Source organism: Neolamprologus multifasciatus, chromosome 22 (assembly GCF_963576455.1).
Source record: "Neolamprologus multifasciatus chromosome 22, fNeoMul1.2, whole genome shotgun sequence".
NCBI lineage: Eukaryota > Metazoa > Chordata > Actinopteri > Cichliformes > Cichlidae > Neolamprologus > Neolamprologus multifasciatus.
In genome coordinates, this window is record NC_140459.1 from 12659678 (window position 1) to 12684061 (window position 24384).

At 41.5% G+C, this 24384-nt stretch overlaps 1 protein-coding gene and 1 long non-coding RNA gene across 2 annotated transcripts in view; both read right to left on the reverse strand.

Moving 5' to 3' along the window:
• LOC146493070 (dolichyl-diphosphooligosaccharide--protein glycosyltransferase subunit STT3B) overlaps positions 1–24192 on the reverse strand; it is a 101536-nt gene extending 77344 nt beyond the window's left edge. The window contains exon 1 of the mRNA XM_085148664.1: positions 23678–24192. Coding sequence (XP_085004790.1) covers positions 23678–23937 — 260 coding nt within the window. The 5' untranslated portion in view covers positions 23938–24192. The remainder of the gene's footprint in view (positions 1–23677) is intronic.
• LOC146493074 (uncharacterized) lies at positions 1614–23671 on the reverse strand. The gene is made up of 2 exons (XR_014871948.1): positions 1843–23671; positions 1614–1801 (listed from the first exon to the last, which is right to left on the reverse strand). It is a non-coding gene; the product is annotated as an uncharacterized LOC146493074 (long non-coding RNA).
• Positions 24193–24384: the final 192 nt, after the last annotated feature.

The window sequence follows — 24384 nt, forward strand, 5'->3', positions numbered from 1 at the left end:
ACTTTTTTTTTTAACCATACAATCCAGCCATATAACCAGCTTTCAAAATACACACCCACCTACAGCAACCTGTAACACATCCGGCGTTTACCAACTCACAGCTGCTTAACCGAGGTCTTTCATCTGCAACTCCCCATTACATTTCCAAAGGAACTACTAATTTGCAGGGTACATCCATCATCTTTAGCCAAAATAACAGTTTTGAGACATGTAGCATCCTCCGTAATCTCATATGACTGCTCCAAAGCAAAGGCTCTCAAATATCCCAGTTGATGAATATGCTGGATTGACAACTGATGAGTAGACTTCAATTGCAACAGCTGTTTCGGTGACATTCACTGCGTACTGCATGGATGCCAGATGGGAAATTAAAAGTGTAGTTCTTAGCACTGCAGATTAAAAGCAAGCACAAATGTGTCTTGCTAACTGCTGTGTGGACAAACTGGTTGACTACCACATGGTAACGTCAATGTATTATAGAAATCATCACTGTTTTTTGAATGATGATAATGATTTCTACAGGTGATGTAATGATGTTTCCTGGCTTTTTTTTAAAGACGTGAAATTCCCCTCGGATTTCTTAAACCACATTCCTGAAGACGGTCCTTGGAGGGCATAAATTCTCCTTTCTTAACTCCATCTTAAAAGCTGCTGAGCCTTTAAGCCCAGCAATACAAAATGCAGGATTTAGAATTATTTTAAGTGCCTCTGAAACAACAGTGATTCGAAGAGAGCTAAAGATTTGTACTTCCAGTCCATTTAAAAGGTAAGGAGGGAGATAACAAATGTGATGTTCCCAAAAGCACAAAGTCACAGAATTTCAAGTTGCGGTGTGTGAATCAAAGGAAATGGATGAAAGGCACGCCAATTCCACATTTAGCCAAGGAGTCCACTGGGGCAGAGGCTTCTCTTTTATCAAAACCCACTGTTGCCATCAACCAAAAATAGGGAAAGCACTGGGAGAGCCAAGCAGAGACAGCAGGCAGTAGTGAATTCCAGAGATAGGGAGTAATTACTGGCACAGAAAGAGCTTTGCTGTCATAACGGGTGGCTAATCAAACAGATATCACAAACAAACACCGAGGACAAACAGCAGCAATAATTATGGGCCTAATCACCACAGGCTGAGATCTCTATTGAAGGCATTCTGTGAGAAAAAAGTCATTTCAGAACTGCTTTTGTGATATTTTTCGGGAGGGGGGGAGAGAACCTAAAGTTGGGCTACTGACAAGGTGTGATGAGAAGGGCAATGATCATAATTGTAAAACCGCTGACGATGCTGTCGCCCTCAAAATACAAACTAGCGTGAACAATAGAGCCGGTTTTATTCAGTCATAAAGTTGGTATGTTTGTATTGATGCATATGTTGCCATGATCAAATTCATCATAGTTTACAATACTGCAGCACATGTAGCAGAGTATGCATCACAGCTAAGCAGACAGTGCTGCTAAATCCACTGGTGTTTACCCATCATTCTCTGGGATTGTAACAGAAAGATAATAGTTTTTAGATACAAATAATTGTGTTATTCTGTAAATGGTATATTACATTGCTACAGACTGGTAAGCCTAGCTTCTGCTTGTACTTTTATTTTTATGCGTAGGTATTGGCAGCTACCATAATAATAAATTCAGACACTGGATAAAAGAGCATCCAAAAGTACTTTTTCCACAGGGGTTACCACAGCAGATGTCTGAAGTGGCAAAATTGTTATGCCAAATGCATTCCTTCACTGATCAGGTTAACATTTATAATAAGTGCTCAATACTTCAATGCTGTTGAAATGGGCGCTTTACTGACCTTTTAAAATTCTTCCTAAAGTGTTGTTGAGTGTTGTGAACGCCAACAACATCAGCTGTTCGTGAGGGGAGGAGCTGGCGCTCGCCTCTCAGCAGGTTGCTGTATGAATGTGTTATCGACCGGAGGGAAAGACCTCAATTGTGCGAATTCTGACGACATTTTTTGACAAACTGAAAGTGTATACAAGTATCCTAGCCAATGTAGCAACATCAGATTTCTCTGATCGTTTTTTTAAATTATGGCACAGCCACAAAAATTCACACTGTGCTGTGTTCCATGCTGTAATGCTTACACAAACATACTAAATCCACCAGTGTGAAGCTCTAGGCTGAAAAATCCTGCAGTGAGGGTAAACTGAGGGCAGCTGCCCACAGCCAACTACAGCTTGAAAATCATCTTTCCTTCATTCAAACATCCACCTGCTGCTGGAAAGGTTGAAACGGGGAGAGGGGGAGGAAAAAGCTCTATAAAACTGTGCAATGGCCAGAAATGAAACCATAAAACAACAAGTTAAAAAACACAGCTGTGGACAATCACACTGTCTACATACAATTGATTCCTCTGGATAAAACATTACTGCTCTCCCTTTGAGCATAATGGCTTCACTATGAGCTGCAGAGTCACTAAGCGATAGTAGAGAAAGCCAGTGAGACATTTATGGCTCATTGGCTTAAATATCAGTGCGAGGCACTCAGTAACACCCTAGTCAAGATTAGCAGATACGAGATGCTTCCTACAACCTCTCTACTAACTCGACAATCATTAGGACAGTTTGCCTACATCACAACACAAGTTATTGCTGCCCCAAAGCTGCCATATCTGCATGAATGGGCTTGCCGTTGTGGTTCGGAAATCCTGAGGGGTCAAAATTTACTGCAAGGGATGAGTAATTATACACTGTCTTCTGTACCACTGCGGTCCCTTCATCATTATTTCCTAACACATGGCTGCCTCTGCTGTTTCATATTCTATGGCTGTAAGATAATGGGAGAGGACAGAGTGGTGTACTTCCCTCTCCTACTCCGTTCCTCTTCTCCTATAGTGGTGACAAATCAGTGTTTCAGTCTTTCACAAGGGAGTCTGAGGTGTTTAAATTCCCAAAACTTACAGTCTCTTCAGTGCAAAGGACAGCACAGACATACTGAAGTTTGTGCAATCCAATGTGGGGTTTCATTAGTGTACTGCAAGTCCGGCGGCACATTGAGCCTAAACTGACCACCTGCCGGGCCTAAGCATTGGGGAGTTTTGTATCACAAATATTGGGTTAGCTACAGTATTTCATTATCCTACTGTTGGAGTTACTTTTAAAAATAAAAACAGCTTGAAAGAGTACACAGAACTACAAGGAAACTTTAAAAAACTGATATGAATTAAGTGGAAGGAAGCTACTTTTCTATCGATGATAATGATAAACTGTGTGTGAATGCCACATCCTCAGTTTCAGAGTCTTGATTCAGAGTACCATGCAGCTCTGGGCTTTATTACAGATGTGAAGTCTGACTAGAGACTGCATTGTTTAGGATTTCGTGGGCTGGCCATCACAGACCCCTTGCAGAAGACAGCACTGGTGTATTTTTATCTATAAAGCAAGACTGGGTAAACTTTATGTCTGAGCTGCAGCAGTCACCAGCTACACTCCTCCAAATGGTTGCTTTTTGATGTGCCCAGGGTTTTGACAGATCTGGGGGAAACAGAATTGTGTTACTACACAAGGTGGATATGGAAACCACCTTTGAAAACAGATCTAAAATGAACATGTTTATATCTACCATTGAATCTAGCAGCATAAGCAGTGTGGTGAAGGAGCATAGATTGTATAAAAGATGAACACCGCTACGTCACATCACCCGCCGGTTTGTGAAATGCTGTTTGGAAGCCTTTACATGAGCATTTCCGCAATCGTTATCTTTATGTTTAAAATCAGACGTGATAAGCAAGAGTCCAGACCTGACTGTGTACCTACATCCTCACTGACTAATGCCCAAACCCTGAATAATCCCCTTTTCTAAAAGAATAAACAAAATTGTCTTAAGTTTCATTTAGTGTGAGCGAGCCCATAAAGTCCAAAGGCCATCTTCCTATAGAGTTCAGGACTAGAAGTCTTCTTACAACCACAGCTATCACGCTTGGTGATAGCTAAAGTCAGAAAACTGAGGATGTTATGTGAAAGCACAAATTTTTCCTAAATGTTTACATGCAATGCCAACATCTTGGATTTTGAAGTTGGGGGTCGGTGAGCTGGTCCATCTTTTTGAGTTGTAAGTGTGACATGAAGCAGCTTTTCAGCTGAAAATGCTGACTGGGAGCTCAAATTCTATTATAAATTGAAAACTGTACTATGTACATGAATCTGTATATCATTCACTTTAAGTTAAAAAACAAATATAACATATAATCTCTTATGAGCTTGTATGGCTGCCTTTGAAAGAAATTTGACCTCGATAGAAGATAATAATATGAAAAAAAGATGACTTTCACAGACAGGGAATCTTTCTAGGGGTTTCCCCCCTTTTTTCCTGATAAAAAGAAAAGATAAATAAAATACAAGGTCGCCTTAAAGATTTCTTATCAGATCAGGTCTCCTTCGTGGAAGCCAAAGGTGAACGTAGACAACACAGGCAACACGACTCCACTACAAGCAACCCAAAGAGCGCTTGTTTGATGTTTAAAACCCTTAACGATTCACGTAATTTAATGAGCTACCATGCCGAATACTGATATCACCACAGGGGGCTTTTCAACTTTGTACAACACAGAAAAGACTACTCCGTCATAAATGTGACTCTGCATGCATAATTGCACTAAAGGAAGAGGACACTGATTTTGAGGGGGTTGGGGCAAAATTGCTGTAGTAATTTCCAGCAGTGGAAAGACAATGAGCCTTTTGTTATTCCTCCAATTAAATGTCACCCCAGACGTAGCAAAGCTTCCACACTTCAGGCCTTCTGTGCCAAGGAAGAAAAATTTCTTGTGGCTAAATAGAGAATACTGTAGCTGCATGCAATGCTACTCTTAATTCAGGCCAAGGCTTTCTGAATGCAACTCAGTGTCTGAAGCCATGCACCGAGACTTCGTAATGCTTAGACTGAGTCACTGTTGTCTCAGTTAACAACATTTTATACACCTCTCGACATGTGGTGCTCAATAAAACAGCTGTCTGACCTATTTTCGTCTCAAGGCATTACGAGAACTGAGACTACGGGAGAACAGCTCCAAATCCTCCTGCTCCAGTGACAAATTAAACCAAATACCTTTTCAGTTTTTTGTTACATCAAAAGATGATCGCCCTTTAAATGTGTTCCCGTCAAGTCATTACTGCCTGTTTGTGTCAAGCTCGTGCAGCTGCTCCACTGCCTAAGGTTATCGCTAAAGAAAACCAACAAAGCGTATAAAAATGATAGCCAAAATGACAGCTTTTATAAGAGGAACATCACAGCTTTGCCAAGTGGTCAGCACTGTTATGATATGAACCATGGTGTGTGCAAACTTCCAGTGAGCAGGAATCTTATCGCTTATTCCACACTGAAAACACACAGTTGCCCTAATCCGACTTTGAAACTTCAGCAAAGATAAAAATCAAGCAGCGCAAGCACTCGCAGATAATGTATCTGTGCGAAATGCACAGTGATAGCATCTTAGTAGAAAACTGGGCTCAGGGCAAAGAAAAAACATAAAAGGCAACAATGAGCTCATCTTGGATAAAAACTCCACTCTCTCTCACCCATACCCGATAGATTTGGAGTGGTGGATGAGAGCAAAGGCTTCTGCTCACTCTCTTGTCTGGGTAGCAAATCTCCAAATCCCAGCTAGAGGCGGAAACCGATCCAGCACCCTATTACGGGTGAGCCTGAGAGACGGAAGTGCAGTTTATTCACCGCCAAATTCAGCTTTTGTCTAGCGACCGCGTCAAACGGGACCCAACCTTCACTGGAAGTGGCATAACGACATTATGCCAGCTCTGGCTGCAGCAACTGCAGGACGGGCATGCATGTGTATAGGTGTGTACCTGTATGCATATTAAATGAAGAGACGGTGATGAAGGAGAGAGTTCCAAACTCCTTATTGAAGTCCAGCCCAGAAATGCAAACTCCCCTGCAAGACACAAGCTTATCAAGATGGGACCATTTCAGAGATTTGAGCGCTCATGCACCTTTTATCAAAGTTTAAGAAACTGTGTCGCAGAAAGTTAAAACCATAGTTCCACACTGTGCCCTTGACACATGCCACATCAGTTCACATTAAAAGGCTTATTAATTCTAACTCTGAATGAGATTAGTTTATTAACAAATGAACTTGAGCCTGACCGACCCCAGTCGGACCAAACCGTTTGCTAAAATCCACCTACCAGTCAAAACTATGACTTCACCACAAAGTCAATGTTAATGACTCTGGTACCCACAAGTCAAAGTTCAATTCAAATTCAAACATGCACAAAATTGAGCTAAATTTACATTTCTGCCTCGAGTATTTATTAATTTTCCCAAGAGGCCGCATGATGAACTGGGACTGGTGTGGCAGGCCACAGCAATAAGCCGAATCCAATTCTGCTCTCTATAAACTCATTGGTGCGGCCCTCCCAATTTGTAATGTGGCCCCTCAAGAAAACTAATCACAGAGCCCTGATTTAGAGTCTGATGTAGCCTAGATGCTTGCCAGCATTTAGAGTTCTGCTTGGTGTGCCTGCGGTGTTCTGCAGTTTCTCCGTTTGAGCTGATCCATTGTCTTTTAGTGTATTTTGGGGGGGAGGGGGGGGGGAAATGGTGGCAGAAGAATTAGTAGCTGAAAATGCACAGGAGTAACTGGCCAAATGGCAGTCGCTACAGTCTGTTGACACGCCATGTAATTAGATTTGTAGGGGAGGGTCTATGTGAGGTTACAGCATAGGCTTGTCAGGAGGGTTTGCAGTTGTGACATACCTTGAGCAAAAAGTATAAATCACACTTTGTGTCAAAAATGAAAAAGCACTTCTGAGGACTTGGCTGCACTTTTATTTTGTGTTTACTACAAACATAAAGGAAAAGGAAAAGGTAGGACTCACACTAGAAGTTATTTCTTTCACAGAGCAATCCATTTATCATTAATCCATTTAATACAGTCCACGCATCCAAATTGTATTACACTTTAGAAGTGTGCAGTTCGAAGTAACATAAAACAACGTTGCCAATCTTCCCAGATGGGGAGGCCAAAAGTGTTAATGTTTGACATTTTTAAGCAAAATGTTAAAGTATTACCATTAAGAGCTGTCCAGTGCAATTCTGAAAGCCTGCCATTAGACTGGCGACGTCAGCTCCAGAAAAAAAATGGTGAAAAATACTTGCAGGACTGACTAAAGAGTTGAAAAATGGAACGTCTATGAAAACATTCTAAATATTCTGAATGACGTTAAATCATCTATCTCTATAAAATATTTCTGAAAAACTCATGGTACCGACAATTTATTTTATCATTAAGATGAATGATAAACCTCTGGCAGAGAAGAAAGAGATGAATTTTGACAGACAAATCCCTTGGGAATTCACATCATATGCTGTGCCAGATGGGAACTGTAAGAGCATTATATTTTTTTAAAAAAAAAAAGAATATTCCTTAACAACCTCACTGCCACATTAACTGAGTGTACGGGGTATTAGCATGCAATCAAAGTCTCGGAAAATACATTTTTTTAGAAAAAAGAAAGAAAGCTTTAAAACATCAGTGCTTGGTCTGATCGCCAGGGTAGGGTCCGTGTTTATGTGGCGTATGAAGCAAATGGGGTGACGGCTAACAAGTTCTTCTTGCTTTGAAATGCAACTCCGGATAGCTGGAAGGGCCAGATGGAAGTTAAAACACTATGAGTATAAGACTTGCTTGCAAAGTTACAAAAGTCTTGCTCATGGGAAGAGAACACACAAAATAAACCAGACAAAAAAGAAAAAAAACAACCTGGCGAGTACAAAAGTAATAATGGCAGAAAGAAGAGTACCTCAGTCAGTTTGTCACCTCGACTAAGAAAGTACGTTTCAAGGTCAAGATAAGCAGCCATGGTAAATGAAATTCTAATGACTGCGGTAATTGCCAAATTGCTGGAACTATATTGAAAGGGAAATGTCGAAGTCTGAGGTCACTTATCTCTCGTGAGTTAAATCATTTCAAGTGCTTAATGATCTCCTTCATATATTCCAATGAAACTTTGGGAGCATTTTTAATGGAGCGGTGCCATCGCCAGCGCCGGATTCATTTCTTAAGTGTCGGAAATATCCCCCTTGATCTCGCTAACTAGACTATCTGCTTAAAAAGGGAAACATGCTTTGAAGGTCACAGGTTGAGATGAAAAACTGTGGAAGTGAAGATGACAGGCTCATCACAGGCGTACATTAAGTTCACACTCTTTGATTTCAGTGCCAAACGCAAAGGACCAGAAGAGAAGAAGCAGGAATGCAGGATTTGTCACAAAAAATAGCAGCAAGAGAATAACAGTAAACAACCTGTCATAAATAATAAACCTGGTGAAAATTTAGAACCAAAGACGTTTACATGGAGTTGGGAATTTATTATACTCCAAGAAGAGGTATCATTTGGCTAAGTTTAGAGTAGGGTCAAGAGAATCCGGATAATTAACTGCAGCTACAAGACACCAAGGAATTTGCAAAGAGACAAGTTAGTTTTACACTTTATGGACTCTAAAAGATGCTGTAAATGCATCCTTCATTTCACAGTTAATGCTCCAGGAATTCTTCAAGAAAGTACTGTGTATTGGCTTTCACTGAAATGCTGCTGAACCACAAATGGAAAGCAAAGAGCCTCAGGAAAAACGAAGGAATAACTGAAATATTACCAATTGGATTGAAAATGTGATCAAACTTTTAGAACCCTTCTCCTCAACTATCTCCAATTTGCATAAAGGTTTATGGTCCAAAGTCATATATAGTGGATAAATATAAAAATTTTAGCTTCATATATAATACATAGAAAACTTCCAGCATGTTTTTTTGTTTTTTGCACTTTAAAACTAAGGTCATGTTTGAAGAAAAAAAATTGGATGGCTGAAATTTTCTATGGCCCTTCTCATCAAAAATAAAACAGGATCTGTAGAGGAAATCTGACAAAGTCTCATATATGAGCGCACACTCACACAAAAACTAATTGCAAAAAAACAACCTGTAAGAATTTTGGAATGGTATAAATGTTATATAAATGCCATTTTTATTCAACTTGCAAGCTGGACTGAGCAAATATGACAAATTTTATTACATAAGATATCCATATATAGTATAATCTGAATAGATCTCAAGTCTGCAGTTTCCACATGGTACTCCAAGTGTAAATGATTAAATTATTTTGTTAAATATGCGCATATTTCTCTACTCTGGGGAAATCTTTCAATAAATGCCTATAATAACTGGCTATAACTAACCAATAATCAAACATTTTTGTGTATCCATCCCAATTAACATGTGCTGTTTTTGTTTTTTTTAAGAATTTCAGAATTTTATTTTCAACGGTTAAATTTAACAGGTTAATTTTCAAACATTACCTCAAAAAAATTAAAAAAATCTGATAAGTGGAATTGTTGTTTCTTGGAGTATTTTAGGATGGTCTATGTGGATTAACTCATTTTTGGAGCCAGCCTCAGGCAGATACTTGAGGAACTGTAATGTTTGGGAACTTTTACAGTGGCTCAATTTTACAGGCCCAGATGTTGCTACGTGTTTGCTAACATAAGTCTTTATACCTGTCAAAGGTATAACAGTCCTCAGTTAACACTTTCCTGGTGGGTTTATAGTCTTTATGACTGTACAAAATACAATATGCTGTCATTTCTGTAAATTACAGCCACATTAAGAGACAAAAGAGAAAAACCAGGGTATGCTTTAGAGCAGGTATACCTATTACTACCATGAGAATGCAGCTGCTCCTAGTTTTTTTTTTTTCAAAAAAAGCAAAACAAAACAAATAATATTGGTGACAATAAAACGCTTCGTGGGTGACACTGGAGTGGCTGGTCTGTGGAAACAGGGTCGGCCTTGTTGACCACGATGGATGCCAGACTATCACTGTCTTGATTTTTCTTCAACTGCATCTGTTGTGCTTTTTATACATTGTTCTATAATGTTATCAGTGAAATAGCAAACATTCAAGCTCAATTTTAGATCCTCCTGCCTCTCCAAGCCAGCAAAACCTGTGCTTGCACAAGTGGAATGACTCTGAGAAATGCATGAGCCTAAAGACTAAGAATTAAATGTTCAGCCTCCCTATAGCGGCACGAAATAAAATCTGATATTTGCTCTTGTTTTGCGGACCATCTGTGTCCATTACACAGGAATTGCAGGGTTTCTGCCAGGAAAGTTGTTAGACTCGGGGGGGGGGGGGGGGGGGTGGGGGGGGGCTATGTGCTCTGTCCACATCCATCTTGAAGTGCATACAACCTGTTCAGTTTGCAATCCTACAACAGACAGCCTTTCTCACCATTTTTCCTGCTGATAAAAAGAGAATGTGGGGGGATATGTTGGCACCACCCTGGCATCCATATGGTAGCTGACTCAGAAAGAATTGAGCGTGACAGCCAGTTTGCCGTGGTGACTCAACAGAGTCCAAGAATGGTTACTTTACCTAACCCATCACGCAAAAACTGTTTCACATAAAGGTGAACAAAGAAACAGACGGCTTCAAAAACTGACAGCAATTTTTCAGGATGTGTGTGGATGGCAGAAACGAACATCTCATTCAAATGGGTCATTCCACACTGTTAAGAAATCTAGAAGGACTGCAGCAGACATAATACTCCGAACAATGATCATCATTTTGAAGGAAAAGATCCTCTGCTGCTGGGGTGCTACATGTCTCAAGGACATTAAGTTAGAGCTGGCTGGGTGGAAAATCATTTCCTGTATTAATTTCAGAGAAATCAGTTCTGAAGGCTAGGCTTGGATCAGAAGGAGACTTCATAAAAAGGCAAAATGAGGCAGATTTGTGTCTCTGCAGACTGTAGAGCTACGAGATGACACCATCAGTTGAATAAAAATAAAAGTAAAATTTAAACCAACTTATCTATTGAATCTGTGAGAATTTAAGTTGTTATAGTGGGAAAATTTCAGCAGTAGCTTCCATAATCCCATTTTCACACTTGGCAGACAGATGGACATAAAGCTCAGGGCAACGATATTGACCAGATTGGTACTTCCCTGGAGTGTGACATACACACACAAGAAAGCATACAACTTTGAGATACTCGAGGACATTGTCCGCAATATTGAAAAAGCTGAGTTGGTGCAGCAAATAACCAGGTGTGCAGAGCAGAGAAAGCAGGCAAGATTTGAAAGTCTCACCCTAGAGAGCTCAAAAGTGTCAGCTGTTATCCCCTTCTGAATGGTTATCAAATCGGTCTTTCCTCTACGAGAAATGCTTTTAACCAGTCTGGACAAGCTTTGTACATTACAGTACAATAGTATTTATTTTTTGTTTTTTTGGGGCGGGGGGCGGGGGAGGGGTAGTTGGACTACTAGAGCTAACTGACATCCCATTCATACAGTCCCCTGAATATACTTGTTCCCCCCCCCCGCCCCCCCGCCCCGCCCCGTAAAAAGGTTAAAAGCTACCGATAATTCTATAATGCCTCACTAAAAATTCAAAGGAATGTCTCCAAAATCCAATATGTCTTAAGGCCGAAACAAACTGTTTATCTAATGGCCTGAAAGTGCACCGATGCCTGCTGTGAATTGCCTGGAGCCACAATGAGTCATGCTATGCTCAAAGCACTTCTCAGACATTTTTAGCAGCAGGTTAGCTGCATAGGAACAATACCCATAGCTTTCATGAGGGTAAACCTGCACTCGGCAAGCACTCACATTCCACTGTGCCTTCTGTCACTCCATTGAAAAGGTGAAAGGCAGGTCCTTGACAGAGTTTGCAGCTTTCAATGCCTAAAGAGAAACAACATTATCTGAGGGGCGCCTACAGGGTATTCTTTATGAATATGGAAACAAATACAAGGGGCTTTCAACTGCAAAGACAGTTTTTACAGTGATCTATTTAAACTATACATATAGCATGGCCTGGCTGAACAGACTAAAGGAACAACTCCATAGGTCTAATGACCTCTCATTTGATATTAAATGTAGATAATGGATTTTTAGAGGCCTTTAAATTTCTTGATGAATGTGTTTCAGATGATTAATATCAATCTTAGTTTCGCTGACTTGTCTTGTTCAGCAGAAATTTCACCTTTGCTGTGCAGACATCCAGGACTGTCATCTTTTCTTTTCTCTTTTTTTTGAAGCTGGCAGAAAGAAGTTGAGCAGAGGACTAATCCATCTCTGACAACATGAGAGAAAAATCCAAAATCTTCACGACATATCATTTATAGACTTGGACAAAGAAACAGACCTCAGACAATTAAATGTCTGGTTAGTACAGCACCAACTACAAAGAAAAATCTACCGCAAACATAATCAAAACGCTCAAAAACATTCATCCTATTCTTAATAAAAGTCTTTACTGGTTCTTTTACTGAGCTGCCTGCATTCAACTCCAACTATCACGTAATCACACATCAGGCTCATTGCAGCATTTTTTGGCATAAAAATGTCACCTTGTTTCAGAGCCATGTGGCTCACCCAGGCTACCTGCCAGCTGCTTTACTGGATAACCCTGATGAAATGACAGGCTTTTTTGCAACCGATCAGAGATTGACAACCTATTCCAGCTGTCACTCCGTCCTGCTTGACACGCCTCCATTCGTCCATCTGCTGTTTCTCATTCTCTGCCCTGATCTCTCTTCCACCCGCTCCTCTCTCAGTCCCAGCCTGGCTCTAGGCTGTTCTCTTGACTTGAAACAAAGCTGTGCCCTCAGACCATAGCGATCCATAATGTCACACCAGGTGAGCTTACCAGCAGCTAGGCTGTGACAATAAAGTCATCCGCTCTCAATGGGCCGAGGGGAATGAAAACAAACACAAGAGCAGAACAATGGACACATCTGCACCAGAAAAACAAGAGATGGGGTGCTGCCAAAATGGAAAGATGCCCACTGGCGGACTTACAGTGGGCAGAGTAACAGTATACTGTGGCCTGCTTATAACACAAAACACATCCAGCAAATCGGTATTTATTCTGAATATTAAAAATTCTACTAGAAATATCTGAATACAGCTATAATCCGCAGCTGTGTTTTCATCCCACTTTTGTCGTCGCTTTCTCTTAACGCAAGCAAACGTGTCGGCTGATTAATATAAACTCCACAGCTCCCTGCGGCTGCAGTTGACTTTAATCACCTGGAAACCTAAAGTCTGGGGAAAAACAGAAACGGCAATACAGCTTCAACAACTCACAGATTAATCAATCCAAGGCAAATTGATTGGCAACACTTTTAACTGATTAACTCCCAAGTAATCTTTTCAGGTCACTGGTTTCCAGCATCTCTATGTTTCAGAATCTTACGACAGTCAAATCTAAATCAAATCTAAATCAAACCTTGTAAACTAAATCAAATACATTTTTGTACTGTCAATCACAAAGATATATTGATATTCAGCTCACAAAGCTCAAGTCAGTCTAATTTCACATTTCAATTTAGGAAGTGAAACTCCACTTCCTGTTTCTTTTTTATGGCATGGAAACCACAAACGGAAATGTACAACATTTCGACTTCACACAACACTTAGATACCATTCTGCTTCTTATACACATTTAAAAAAAAATTATGCCCATCATACTGTCAGTGGGTCGTTAAGTGTTTAATAAACATTAAGTTTAGTCAGTACATCTCCAGGGCCTTTGTGAGGCAACTATGCCTACAAGTATAATTAGGTTGTATACAGTTAAGGTAAGCGTTATCTTGGGAAACCTGTATAGTTTAATTTCTGATCTAATAAACAGATCGAGTAAATTAAACTCCACTTATCAAAAAAATAATCTTACGGTGGATGGCCCAAACCTCTTTGGTTGGTGCCAGAATTCTTTTATACGAAAAGAAAAACCCAGATCTCCTAAAACTGCAAGTCTCCGTTACATTGTTCTCATTAGAAAGTACTAATTTCTTAAAAGAGCTATAGGAAGCAGATACACGGGCCCTTGGGGACCAACTTAAGTCTGAGGCCAGTGGCTTAGTCGAGGACAATAGCAAGAGTGCTTTAAATCCCAAAACATCCTCATTGCTGAAGAAGGAAACCAAAGCACCCAGAACAAACCCATGTAAACCCAGGAGACGTGAAACCTCTAGAGTATATTAAAATTCTAAGGAGAGACGATACATTGAAAAACAACACAGGAGGAGAAACAAACAGCAGCCGTGTAACCCTTTATAGTAACTGCAATAAAATCAGAGACTTGATTCATTTCATTTACAGAGCGATCAAACGACTGATGAGTGAGTCATACACCTGAGATGTAAAGATATGCTAGAAGCTTACATAAAACCTACCTTGAAACAAGGAAAATAAGCAAAAGACTTCAAATGAAGACAACAAAATCTGGACGACACAGAACAAAAGGCATTTAAGACAATCCTCCAACAAGGGATTGAGCCAACAAGCACAATAAACAAAATTAAGCAGGGAAACGTGCACCCAAAACTCAATATAACATAACCATCTCACAGAGTTGAAAACCTGAACAACTACCACTTTTTATCACCTCGTTGTGGAGAAAACTACTTGACATTAGCAATAACCCTTTCTTTGGTATTTATTTGATTAAACCAGCTCTTAGCCATCTACCTAGCTTCCCTGCTGATGCTAAGCAGCAAGTTTCTAGGGACTTTCTGCAAAATGTTGGAGGGATTAAATTGAAAAGAGGAAAAATTACTCAAGAATAAGCTGAGTTGAGCTATTTGAACTATTCAGTAATGCTTCAGAGACGCTTTAAGCAGCCGATCTTATTAAATGGACTCTGGTGTAAGTAGTCTATCAGCTACAGAAGACATTCAATTTAACCTGAGGCAGAGGCCGACAAAATAATACATCAACCCTATCCTCCCCTCCATAAAACCATACAGCACATATATTACACATGAACATGCACACAAACAAACTGATAAAGCAGTTATTTGGAACAATAAAATTTCTTTGGCTTCACCGCCGAAGCCTCCCTCTGTTTGAATGCCTGGCAGGCATTAATTTCTTCTCTCTCTTTCCGCCTCCTACTATCCTATCGCCGTTTCTCTCACTCCTCCTTTCTTCTCCTCTCTGTATGCAGGTGCGCTCGCCCACTGAGCTGCATGCTGACTCCTGTCAGTAAGAGGACAGGGATGTATGATAAGCACAGATCTTCTTTGTTCCCTCCACCCAACTTCGCCCCGAACCATCCAGAGTGCATCGAGGACCACTTCAAAGCCAAAGTGAAGGAGAAAAAGAATGCAGTAAGAGTGAGGCAACATTCGAGGCAGCATTGTCAGACTTGTTACCTTGTTTGTGGTTTGGTGCTGTGGATTATTTTCAGTCTGTCTTAACAAGCAGATATTAGGTTTCTTGCTTCAGTCGAACTCTACTCTTTTCCCCCTCGGGAGGAGCACTACTTTTATGCTGGTTCTGCGCAAGCATCACTATATACACCTGTTGGTCTCGCATTGTTTAGTCAAGTGCAAGAAACAATTCTCACTTGTCAAGCTCTTCACGAAGCTCTAAAAATAACAGAGGCGCCCCTATAAAAACTATTATTCCACACACGGAAGGGTGAAAACATTGCTCGACTGTTGTGCTGCTGAGCAAACTCAAAGCATGAAAACTTACTGCTGACCAGTTACTCAATTCGACCAATGCGTCTTCTCAACAAAAAGACTAAACAAAAGCGCGCCGGTATTCAACAAGTGCTCTCAATTACGGCCTTGCATCTGTTAAGCAGACACGTACTCCCCTCCTGGATGGATGGATACTCCAGCATGAGCGGTCACGGAACAACGATCGCGTCAGAGACTCCATGACAACGCCAAACAGCTGGATAAAAGATGGATCGACCACACATTTTCACTTTGCGTGACACACACCAAGCTGTTTATTGTCACATTGATCGTTTTTTAGAGCTGATTGCCAAACATCGTTTTCGCTTCCTTTCCCCTCAGTCACGTTTGTCTGGAGGCTTTGTGACCACAGCGTGAGCACGTTTTATGATCACTGGCCTTTTCTTTCAAAAGAACGACAAAGAAGCTCCTGCCCCCTCATATACTATGTGAATGTTTGTGGGCGAATTCAGCTGAAAGGTAGCATCTTACCAAGCACATAACCGTCTTCGGAGTTTGACAGATGTATTCGATCTATATTAGACAGGCTACTCTGGCAGCAACCGCAAATCTGCACAGTATGCTGCACTAAATGTTCCCACCAAAGCGAGCCTTTCAATTCTGATAAATAATCTGTAGTGCATTTGCCAGCACCTGAATAAATTCTTAACAAAAGAGAAGTCTTACCTTTTTTTACAATGTGGCCTGAAATTTATTAGACCGGCGGTCCAAAGGTGAACGAATGGTACGACACTGGAAACACTGCCATTAACATCTTTAAATGTTAAAAGTTATAGAGTGCATAATCATACTCTTAGCCTCGAACAAGAAGCACAATGTTGGAACACACTGTTCAAAGCTTTCAAAGGACAATGCTCTTAAAATCTCATTAGCAAACGGCTGCCAAAATTTATAAGACTGTGGTTTAGAGACAGACAACAGGCTCAAGCTAATTTGTAATGAATAATAAACTAAGGCTTTTATACCGTGCCCTATATAAACAGGGGACTATGTTCAAACCTCTCTGACCATAGTGTAGTTAAATGTAAAGTTAAACAAATACTTAACTGGCTTCACACATCCTTTAAAAGCTGCTACCGTGTGGATGAGTACAGCTCTGAATGTGAGGCAGGGGCAATTCATCACACTAACAAACTGAACTACCTCTCTCACAGTGCCATGACCCTCCACGAAGGGGTCTGCAAAGTCGTGTGTCCTCTGAAAAGCTGACGAGTGAAACCAGAGAGGTGGCGATCTTGCCAGTGCTTTCAAAAACGGCTAATGAGCAACACTGGCTAAAACATAGACGCTTACAGTTTGTCTATAAGAGGAGCACTAACACCATTGTCTTCAATACTCAATGCAATGCCTGCAGTACAATGGCTTAGCAGTATCAGTCACGTGGTGTCTTTGTGATAACTGCAAATTTGTTTGTTAGCTATGCACTTAACACATCATCTTTCCTTTTATGCATACAGGCCAGGCTCGACTAAAAGCCATTAACACAACCTCAGAACAAAGGGTATAAAGAAAGTAAATTCAAGTAGTCTCAGGTCTGAATCATGAACAGGCATTTAAAACAAACCCAAAACCTTGGTCTCTATTAGAAGAAATAAAGATCCAAAATCAAATGACAACAGAAGACTGGGTTGTTTGTATGACTTTCATTGTACTAGGCAGCGGCTACCCCAGGCCTGATGCTGTTTCCTGCCAGGAGCAGCTCAGCTACACATGCCCCAGGTGCCCTGGAAGAGATCTGTCGCTTCCTGTCTTCACACATGGAGCGCTCCTCAGATTCGCAAACCTCGCTGCAATGCCTGACACTAGTCCGCTGGGAAGCCTTGCCTCCAAAACAGCACTTAATCATCAGAGGCTTGATATGAAGTCTCCTGACTGGGGAGAAAACAGAAAATGAAAGTTCTGTAAGGAAGAGGAAAAGAAACTCTTCCTGTGTCCTTTAGGTGCTGCGACATAACTTCAGCACAAAGGTGGAATAGAAATATAGCAGCTAGCTTTGGCACTGGGGCATGCTGTAAAATACTAATACGCAGCTGTGGTCAACTCCAACCCGTTAACCAAGACTTAATGTAAGTCTTGCTTGTAGGTACCAAGCATAATATCAGGAAGGATGAGCTCCTTAGGAAAAGAAAAATCCTGCTTCAGGTAACTGGACACCAAATCTGCGCTGAATATTTTATAATCTGCCGGACAGTTGGGGGTTTAAGCAAGGATCACAGCTCCAGCCAAGTGTCTGGTGGAAAGAACTGTCACAACTTATTCTCCATTTTCCCACACTACAGCATTAGCTCACATGTTGCTGTGCCAGCAGCTGTTGGCCTAATCTACTTTCAGATAAAAGTTTTGAAAAAGATAGAATTAAAGGAGGGTGAAAAACACTCAGCAACTTCCATCATAGACCACATTATTAAAGCAATCAGAGACACTAAAACATCATTTCTGAGGTGTTAACTCATATCAGAGTGTTGTCTGAAACAGCAGAGGACTGTACAATGTATCTGTGAAACCGCTGATATTTCACACGTCTTGTTTTTCTATTACCACTCAAAAACAGGTCATAATCATTGGATGTTTTCCTCTGCATCTTACATCAAAGTCACTATCACCCCCCCAAAAAAAGAAGATAGCAATGCAGAATCTTTCCTATCCAGCTGTCGTACTAATAGAGCCTCCAGTTTTGCAGGTTTCCAACGGCGATGATCAAGAACGAAGCTGACAAAGTGTTAAAATTTTAAGGAATTCTTTGGGGGGAGGGAGAGGAAGTCGTTTTGTACATTTTAATCCCAGAAAGAAGAGCACAGTGGAAAAAGAGAATGTAGGCAAGTGCGATGAAATAACAGGAATATGCTTTAGAGCATGTTAGGCAGTTTTCCAATGGCTCCGACTTAAAAATCTTGTCTTGACCCGGTAACACTGCTTTAGTAAATGTGTGCACAGATTGCATGAATTCCACAGCAGGAGAAGGCACAAGCACAATCTCTCACCTTCACCTAAACATGACCCTTGCAAATTCAAACATTTCTCAGCTATAAGGATTTGTCAAACTGAAGTTATATGCAGATATGCAACTGGAGCTGAGCACACAGTGTTTAACATTGCACTTTAAATACAGAGAAGATGTACTTTGTTTAGAGCTGAGAGAGAGAAAGAGCTCAGAGCTGAGAGATTCCTAATAAACTTAAACAATACGGACAGCCAGGCTGAAGATGACACTCCAAGGATAAGATTTAACCCACGATAAACAACCGCTGACTACCAGCAAAACCCAGCTCTCAGTAGCCCGAGTTAATCCCAAGGAAGGCTCAGGCTGTCTTGTTCTCAATTTCATGATAAAAATTAATCTTCCCGCTATCAGTTACATTCATTTTGTCATGACAGGTCACCGACTTCATTTTAATGACTCAAAAAAAATCCCTGGCCTTATATATTGAGCCAAGTCTGGAAGCAGCCAACTTGGGCTGCACTGCGTCACACGAACACACACACACACACTTACATGCCTCACTCTCCTCATTTCATTGACCAGACAAACCCTCCCAGTTTGGCGGTCTATTTAATGTCCAGAACTTCCAATTTCTCCCTCTAACCTTTCACTGCAGTGCTGCCAGCCGGATATTGACTTATTACTCCCCACATTTATGCTTAACATATCTGTGGGCAGTGATGAGCTTGGAGCCTGGAAGCCAGACTCACTATTTTGATGCTTTAATAAATCAATCATTTAATCTGAGTGTTATCTGACTGAAATGACTGCATCTAAAAACCAATGCTTGTGCTGAACTGGTAATCTGTACAACCCTGAGCTGAAGAATCTGAAAAAGTAGCACACCACCAGTGAGTATCAAATCTCTTTTCCGAACAGCTTCTGAAAACCCAATTAATTTAATTCACAAGCATGTGATGCAGGGAAAAAGTCCCCTTGCAAAGCAAACCTTACAGCTACTCGCAAAAATGAGTTTGGCATTTTTATGCATGATAAAGCTACTTCTGGCTGTTCCCTTCTACACAAGGGGTCACATGTTTGGCGCTCTTCCTGATGGACTTCAGAGGGACTTGTGCCCCCCTCTCAGAACCGAACTGGTAATCGTTGGCTTGTTAGGTGAACGTGTAAAACAGCAAATTCTTCAAAGATCACCCACAGCAATCTCACATGACCCTGCACTGCTGTGGCAGATTTATACTCAATTAAGAGGGGGGGGGGGGGGGGGGGGGGGGAAATACACAATACTAGGCTCACATACTTGGCTCAGTCACACAGTAAAAATAGGATAGCAACCTCCATGCAGCTACCAAAAAACAGAAAAATAAATAAATCTGCCAATTCAATCTACCAGCTGCAACTTGTAGTCACTAAATGGTTCCCAGAGCTGGAGGTTGTTGCACAGTCACAACCACTTGCAAGGCGATTCCACAGGCGGCCCGATAGGAGGAAACCCTTGTGCAAACACTTGTAGTCTGACTTGGACTGACTGCAATCACTATCATAGAGATTGTCGAAGGTTATCAAATAACTGCGCGTTTCTAAAGGCCAACGGATTGAAAACATGTTATCATCAGTCAGAATGAGTGTGTGTCAGTGAGAACAACTTGAGGGGATTCGACTAAAGTGGCTGCCAGCTAGTTGTATCCTGCTTATATATTTCTACAGAACAGGAAGGTTGCTGATAAAAAAAAAAAAAAAAAGTGTAACGGTTAAATGTGAATTATGCAACTGGTGAATTTCTGTCTATGTAGACTGCAACACATGTGAGATTTTTGACAATTTACCACAGCAAATTGCCGTATTAACCAAAACAGGTTGGATGCAATTGCCAACATGACCCAATTTAACCACAGACTGACTGCAGACTGCAACATTTATGGTAGGTTTTGTTGAGTGTCAGCAATCTCATTTTGCAGCTATGGACGAAATAAAGTGAGATAACTTCGTATTACTGGATAAAACAGATGTTGGCAAAGTTTATCTTTAAGGACATACTATGCTGTTGAAAAAGAAAAGTGATAAATTGCAATTTATGTTACTGCAGTATATCAAAAAATTATTAAAGAAAAAAATAAATAAATCACAGCAATATTATATCCCAAGTATCTGAAGTGAACCCCACCTCTAGTGGCTACCAGAAAGTCCATACATTAACCCCACTGAGAATCAGGGATGTGCTCGCACGTTATCAGTATAAGAGCTTCTCAGAAACACAATGTGACTCTAGATGGCAATAAATGGATATTTAAAACTCCACACTATCCCTGTCATATATATACACGACAGCACAGTGACACCGTTTCCTCACAGCAAAGAGGTCCTGAATTCGATTCCATTACTTGGCCAGGGCAAAAGACTGTGGGAGGAAAGCTAGTGGGGTTAGGTTAATTAGTAAATCTAAAATTCCCCATAGGTTTGAATGTGAATGAATGGTTGTCTGTCTCTGTTAGCCCTGCAACAGACTGGCGACCCGTCCAGGGTGTAGCCTGCCTTTAGCCCTTCAGTAGCTGGGATGGGCTCCAGCCTCTGCGACCCTGACAAGGATAAGCGGAAGAGAACGGATGAATAATACTACATAAAAGGTGCTGGTCCACTGTTTGCGGCAATCGGCTGCACCTCCAGTGACACTTCTCCTTGTCTTGTTCAGCAGCCTAGGCGAACAACATATGAACGGCACTAGCCATGTACTCCTGTTATTGTGAGCCAAATCATCATTTATCTTTATGTAAATGAGGTTAAGTGATTCTTTTGTTCTCTTGCTGACATAGATCACATTACCTTAACTTTAGGAGAGAGAAATTGGCCACCCAGTCTCTTTCCCCTTTCGTCAGTAGCTACACACTGTGTCTGCACCTAGGCAGCCGTACTGTTCCATCTGTGCCACACAGCAGGCTTGCACCTATGTCCTCCACCCACCCTTGGAGTGTCCCAGCCATCAGGCTTTACAACTTTCTTGGCACGAACCCTAATTAGTTCCACCAAGGGATGAAAATAAATAAATAAATGAATCCCACCTGAATGCCAACTAATGCTCCCTGATTTTTAAATAAACAAATATTAGGAAATTAAAATTAGCACAGCCAGATATAGCCGAACCACGGCAGCGACCCTTCTGCAAAAATCAGCACAGCTCAGAGCATTTGCATACTGCAGAATAAGCTTGACATTTGGGTGCTTGTAAATCCAATCTTGATTCTTGAAATTGCCAGCTTGTTTAACGTAATGGTTAGCTGCTGATAATTTGAAGCTCTGTGCAGAGGGGGGAAAAAAACAATAAAAAACAATAAGCGCTTAGACAACAACGGACAACGGCACTAATGGTGTGTCTGATGCTGACTTCCAATCAGCATCCAGTGTTCACACAGCTGGAAAAAACAAACAAACAAAAAAAACCACACATTTTCTTTCTGTCACAAAAGTGAGAAAGTTATAATGCTTGATGAAACATAATTACAAAACTCTTTAAAAGATGACCAAACAAACATTAGTACATGTTTAAAAAGGACACTCAAAGTAAAAACCCAAGGGAGGGTCAGGTTTGTCGGATTGTTAGGAGTATGAATCATTAAGATGTCAGTCGGTTTTGTTCAAAACATGACACAAGGGGAGGAGGACAATTCAGTATCAATGAACAGCTAACTGTAGATATATTTTTTGATGCAAGTCTCCACTTTAATAAGGATACTGTGCATTATAAAAAAAAAAAACACTCCAATGCGACAGAATTTACAGTTTTACATTTAAGCTGGCAACAGACGGTTGAAACTGTGCTTTGTTTTGTGTTTGGGGGGACAAAAATTGAGAACAGATGCAGACTACTCATTGCTGCAAGGGCTTTTTAAACATCTGAATATCAAAGAATGTCTTTGCTTTCTTTCCTGTGACATGCTGCCAAAGACCTGTGCCATTCTTGCTCTGCAACCTTGGAAACGGGTGCCACATTATAGCCTTATACTGAGGCAAAACAGCTCCCACTGCTACTGTGAAATGCAGCACAGTACCATGTATCCAAAACCTCTATGACTACCCCCCCCCCCCCCCCCCAAACTTTAATCGGGAAATATGAAGGTTGTAAAAGCAGCTTCTAATGAGTGCAAGACACATGGGACTACTCATTAACAGCGCTAAGGTCAGCCCTTTCAGCAAATTCCAGTCTAAGAGAAGGAGCAAGCTCATCTGAACCACGCAGAACCTCCCACAGCCGTAAGCCTTGGCCCTTGGCTTTTAAATGCAATCAAGTTATCAACATAATTGAAGACGCAAGTGTCACCCTGAACTAGATGGAGCACCTGTCCTTGAAAATTAATAAATGGATGCATCAGTTCTGCTGCCTCGTTGAATGCCACACAATATAAGAGAGCAATGAGGGAATGACAGGGCAACCAGGCGGCCGCCTGTGAGCCCATGTGACACTGTTACAAAGCGGAATAATTCTCCATTGTGATGACAGACACGCCAGATCGGATCAGTTGGCTTCCGGGTTACAACCTGCTGTTACGAGAAGCACCGGCTGTAAGCTTGCAAGAGACCCTGGTCATTCAAAATGTAGCGAAGCAACAATAAGACATGAGAAAACCAAACTACTTCAAACACATCGATCAAGCACACGAGTAAAATAATCAGGCTGTTAAACATTTTACATTTTCACTGGTTAAAATGCAGAATTTTTTTTTCTCTGCTCTTTCAATCCCAATAAAGTTCCTGCAGCTGAAGACTCAAGACCGAGCTCACTGCAGCAAGTACACAAACCTACTGTTGGGTAACACAACTGGACAACTGGTCAAACCAGACTAGTTAGCTAGCTCTCTATCATATTTAAATGTCAAGGTCCCGCAGATGGGCTGCACATTGGGCCACCGAGCCCGTATAACAAGTGTATGTGCCAGGGTCATTGTGGGGGGTGGAGGGGGGGGAGCATGCTGTTTGATCACGAGCATGAGCCGCTAACGAACCACAGCACGAAATCAAAATTAAAGTTAAAGCTGAGCTGCATTCAAAAACTTAACACCGCTGCGACTGTGCTAACTTTATAAAGCGTAAAGCAAAGCGAAGAGATAAATAAATATACGTCGTGTTTAATTAAAAAAAGAATACCTCCCCTCTGTAGGGATTTAATTCTCCGTCTCTCATTTACATTACAAGCAAGTGTAAGCAGCGAACAGCAGACAGTAGTTAGCTAGCTTACCACGGGTCGAACTCGTGGATGATGCTCTCGAACCGGATCACCGCAAAAAGTCTGGAGCTGAATCCCGCCAGGCAGGCCAGAAAAAGAATGCTAAACGAGAGTAAAGACTGCCACCCAGCTGGCTGTGTCAGTCCGCCAGACAGGCCTCCTTTGCCCCCTCCTCCACCCGCGGCGCCGGGTCGACTGTTCCCGTGCACCGAGCCCCCGGCGTTGGTGGACGCTTTGTGCTTGCCGTCGCTGGCTGCGTGTTGCTCCGCCATTTCTGCGCGCAGTGTCGGCTGGATTTGCTCCTGCCCCGCTCCACGTCTTTCCCCCCGCTCCGTACTGTCGTGTACTTCCCTATGCTGTGCCCGCTTCTCTCAGGTATCCTATCATCTAACTCCTTCGGGTGTAAGGTATGATTTAATTTGGTATCGCTACTCCGGGAGACCGCTGTTACATCCCGAAACGCACACTCATGCGCCACATACCGAGGCTGCAACCGTCAATCCGCTTCACGATTGAACGCCGGCGGAGAGGGGCGGGAGGGATGCGAGAGGCGGGCTCTAGGAAGCTCAGGCGACCTCTCACAGATCGACAGGTACGAAGGGGCGGGATTCTATGTATCCAGACCAATCAGAGAAACAAACCTTCTAATCAGACAGAAAGCTTTACCAATGAAAACGGAGCAAAATTATGGCTGCAACTGATTAAAATAGGGATTATCC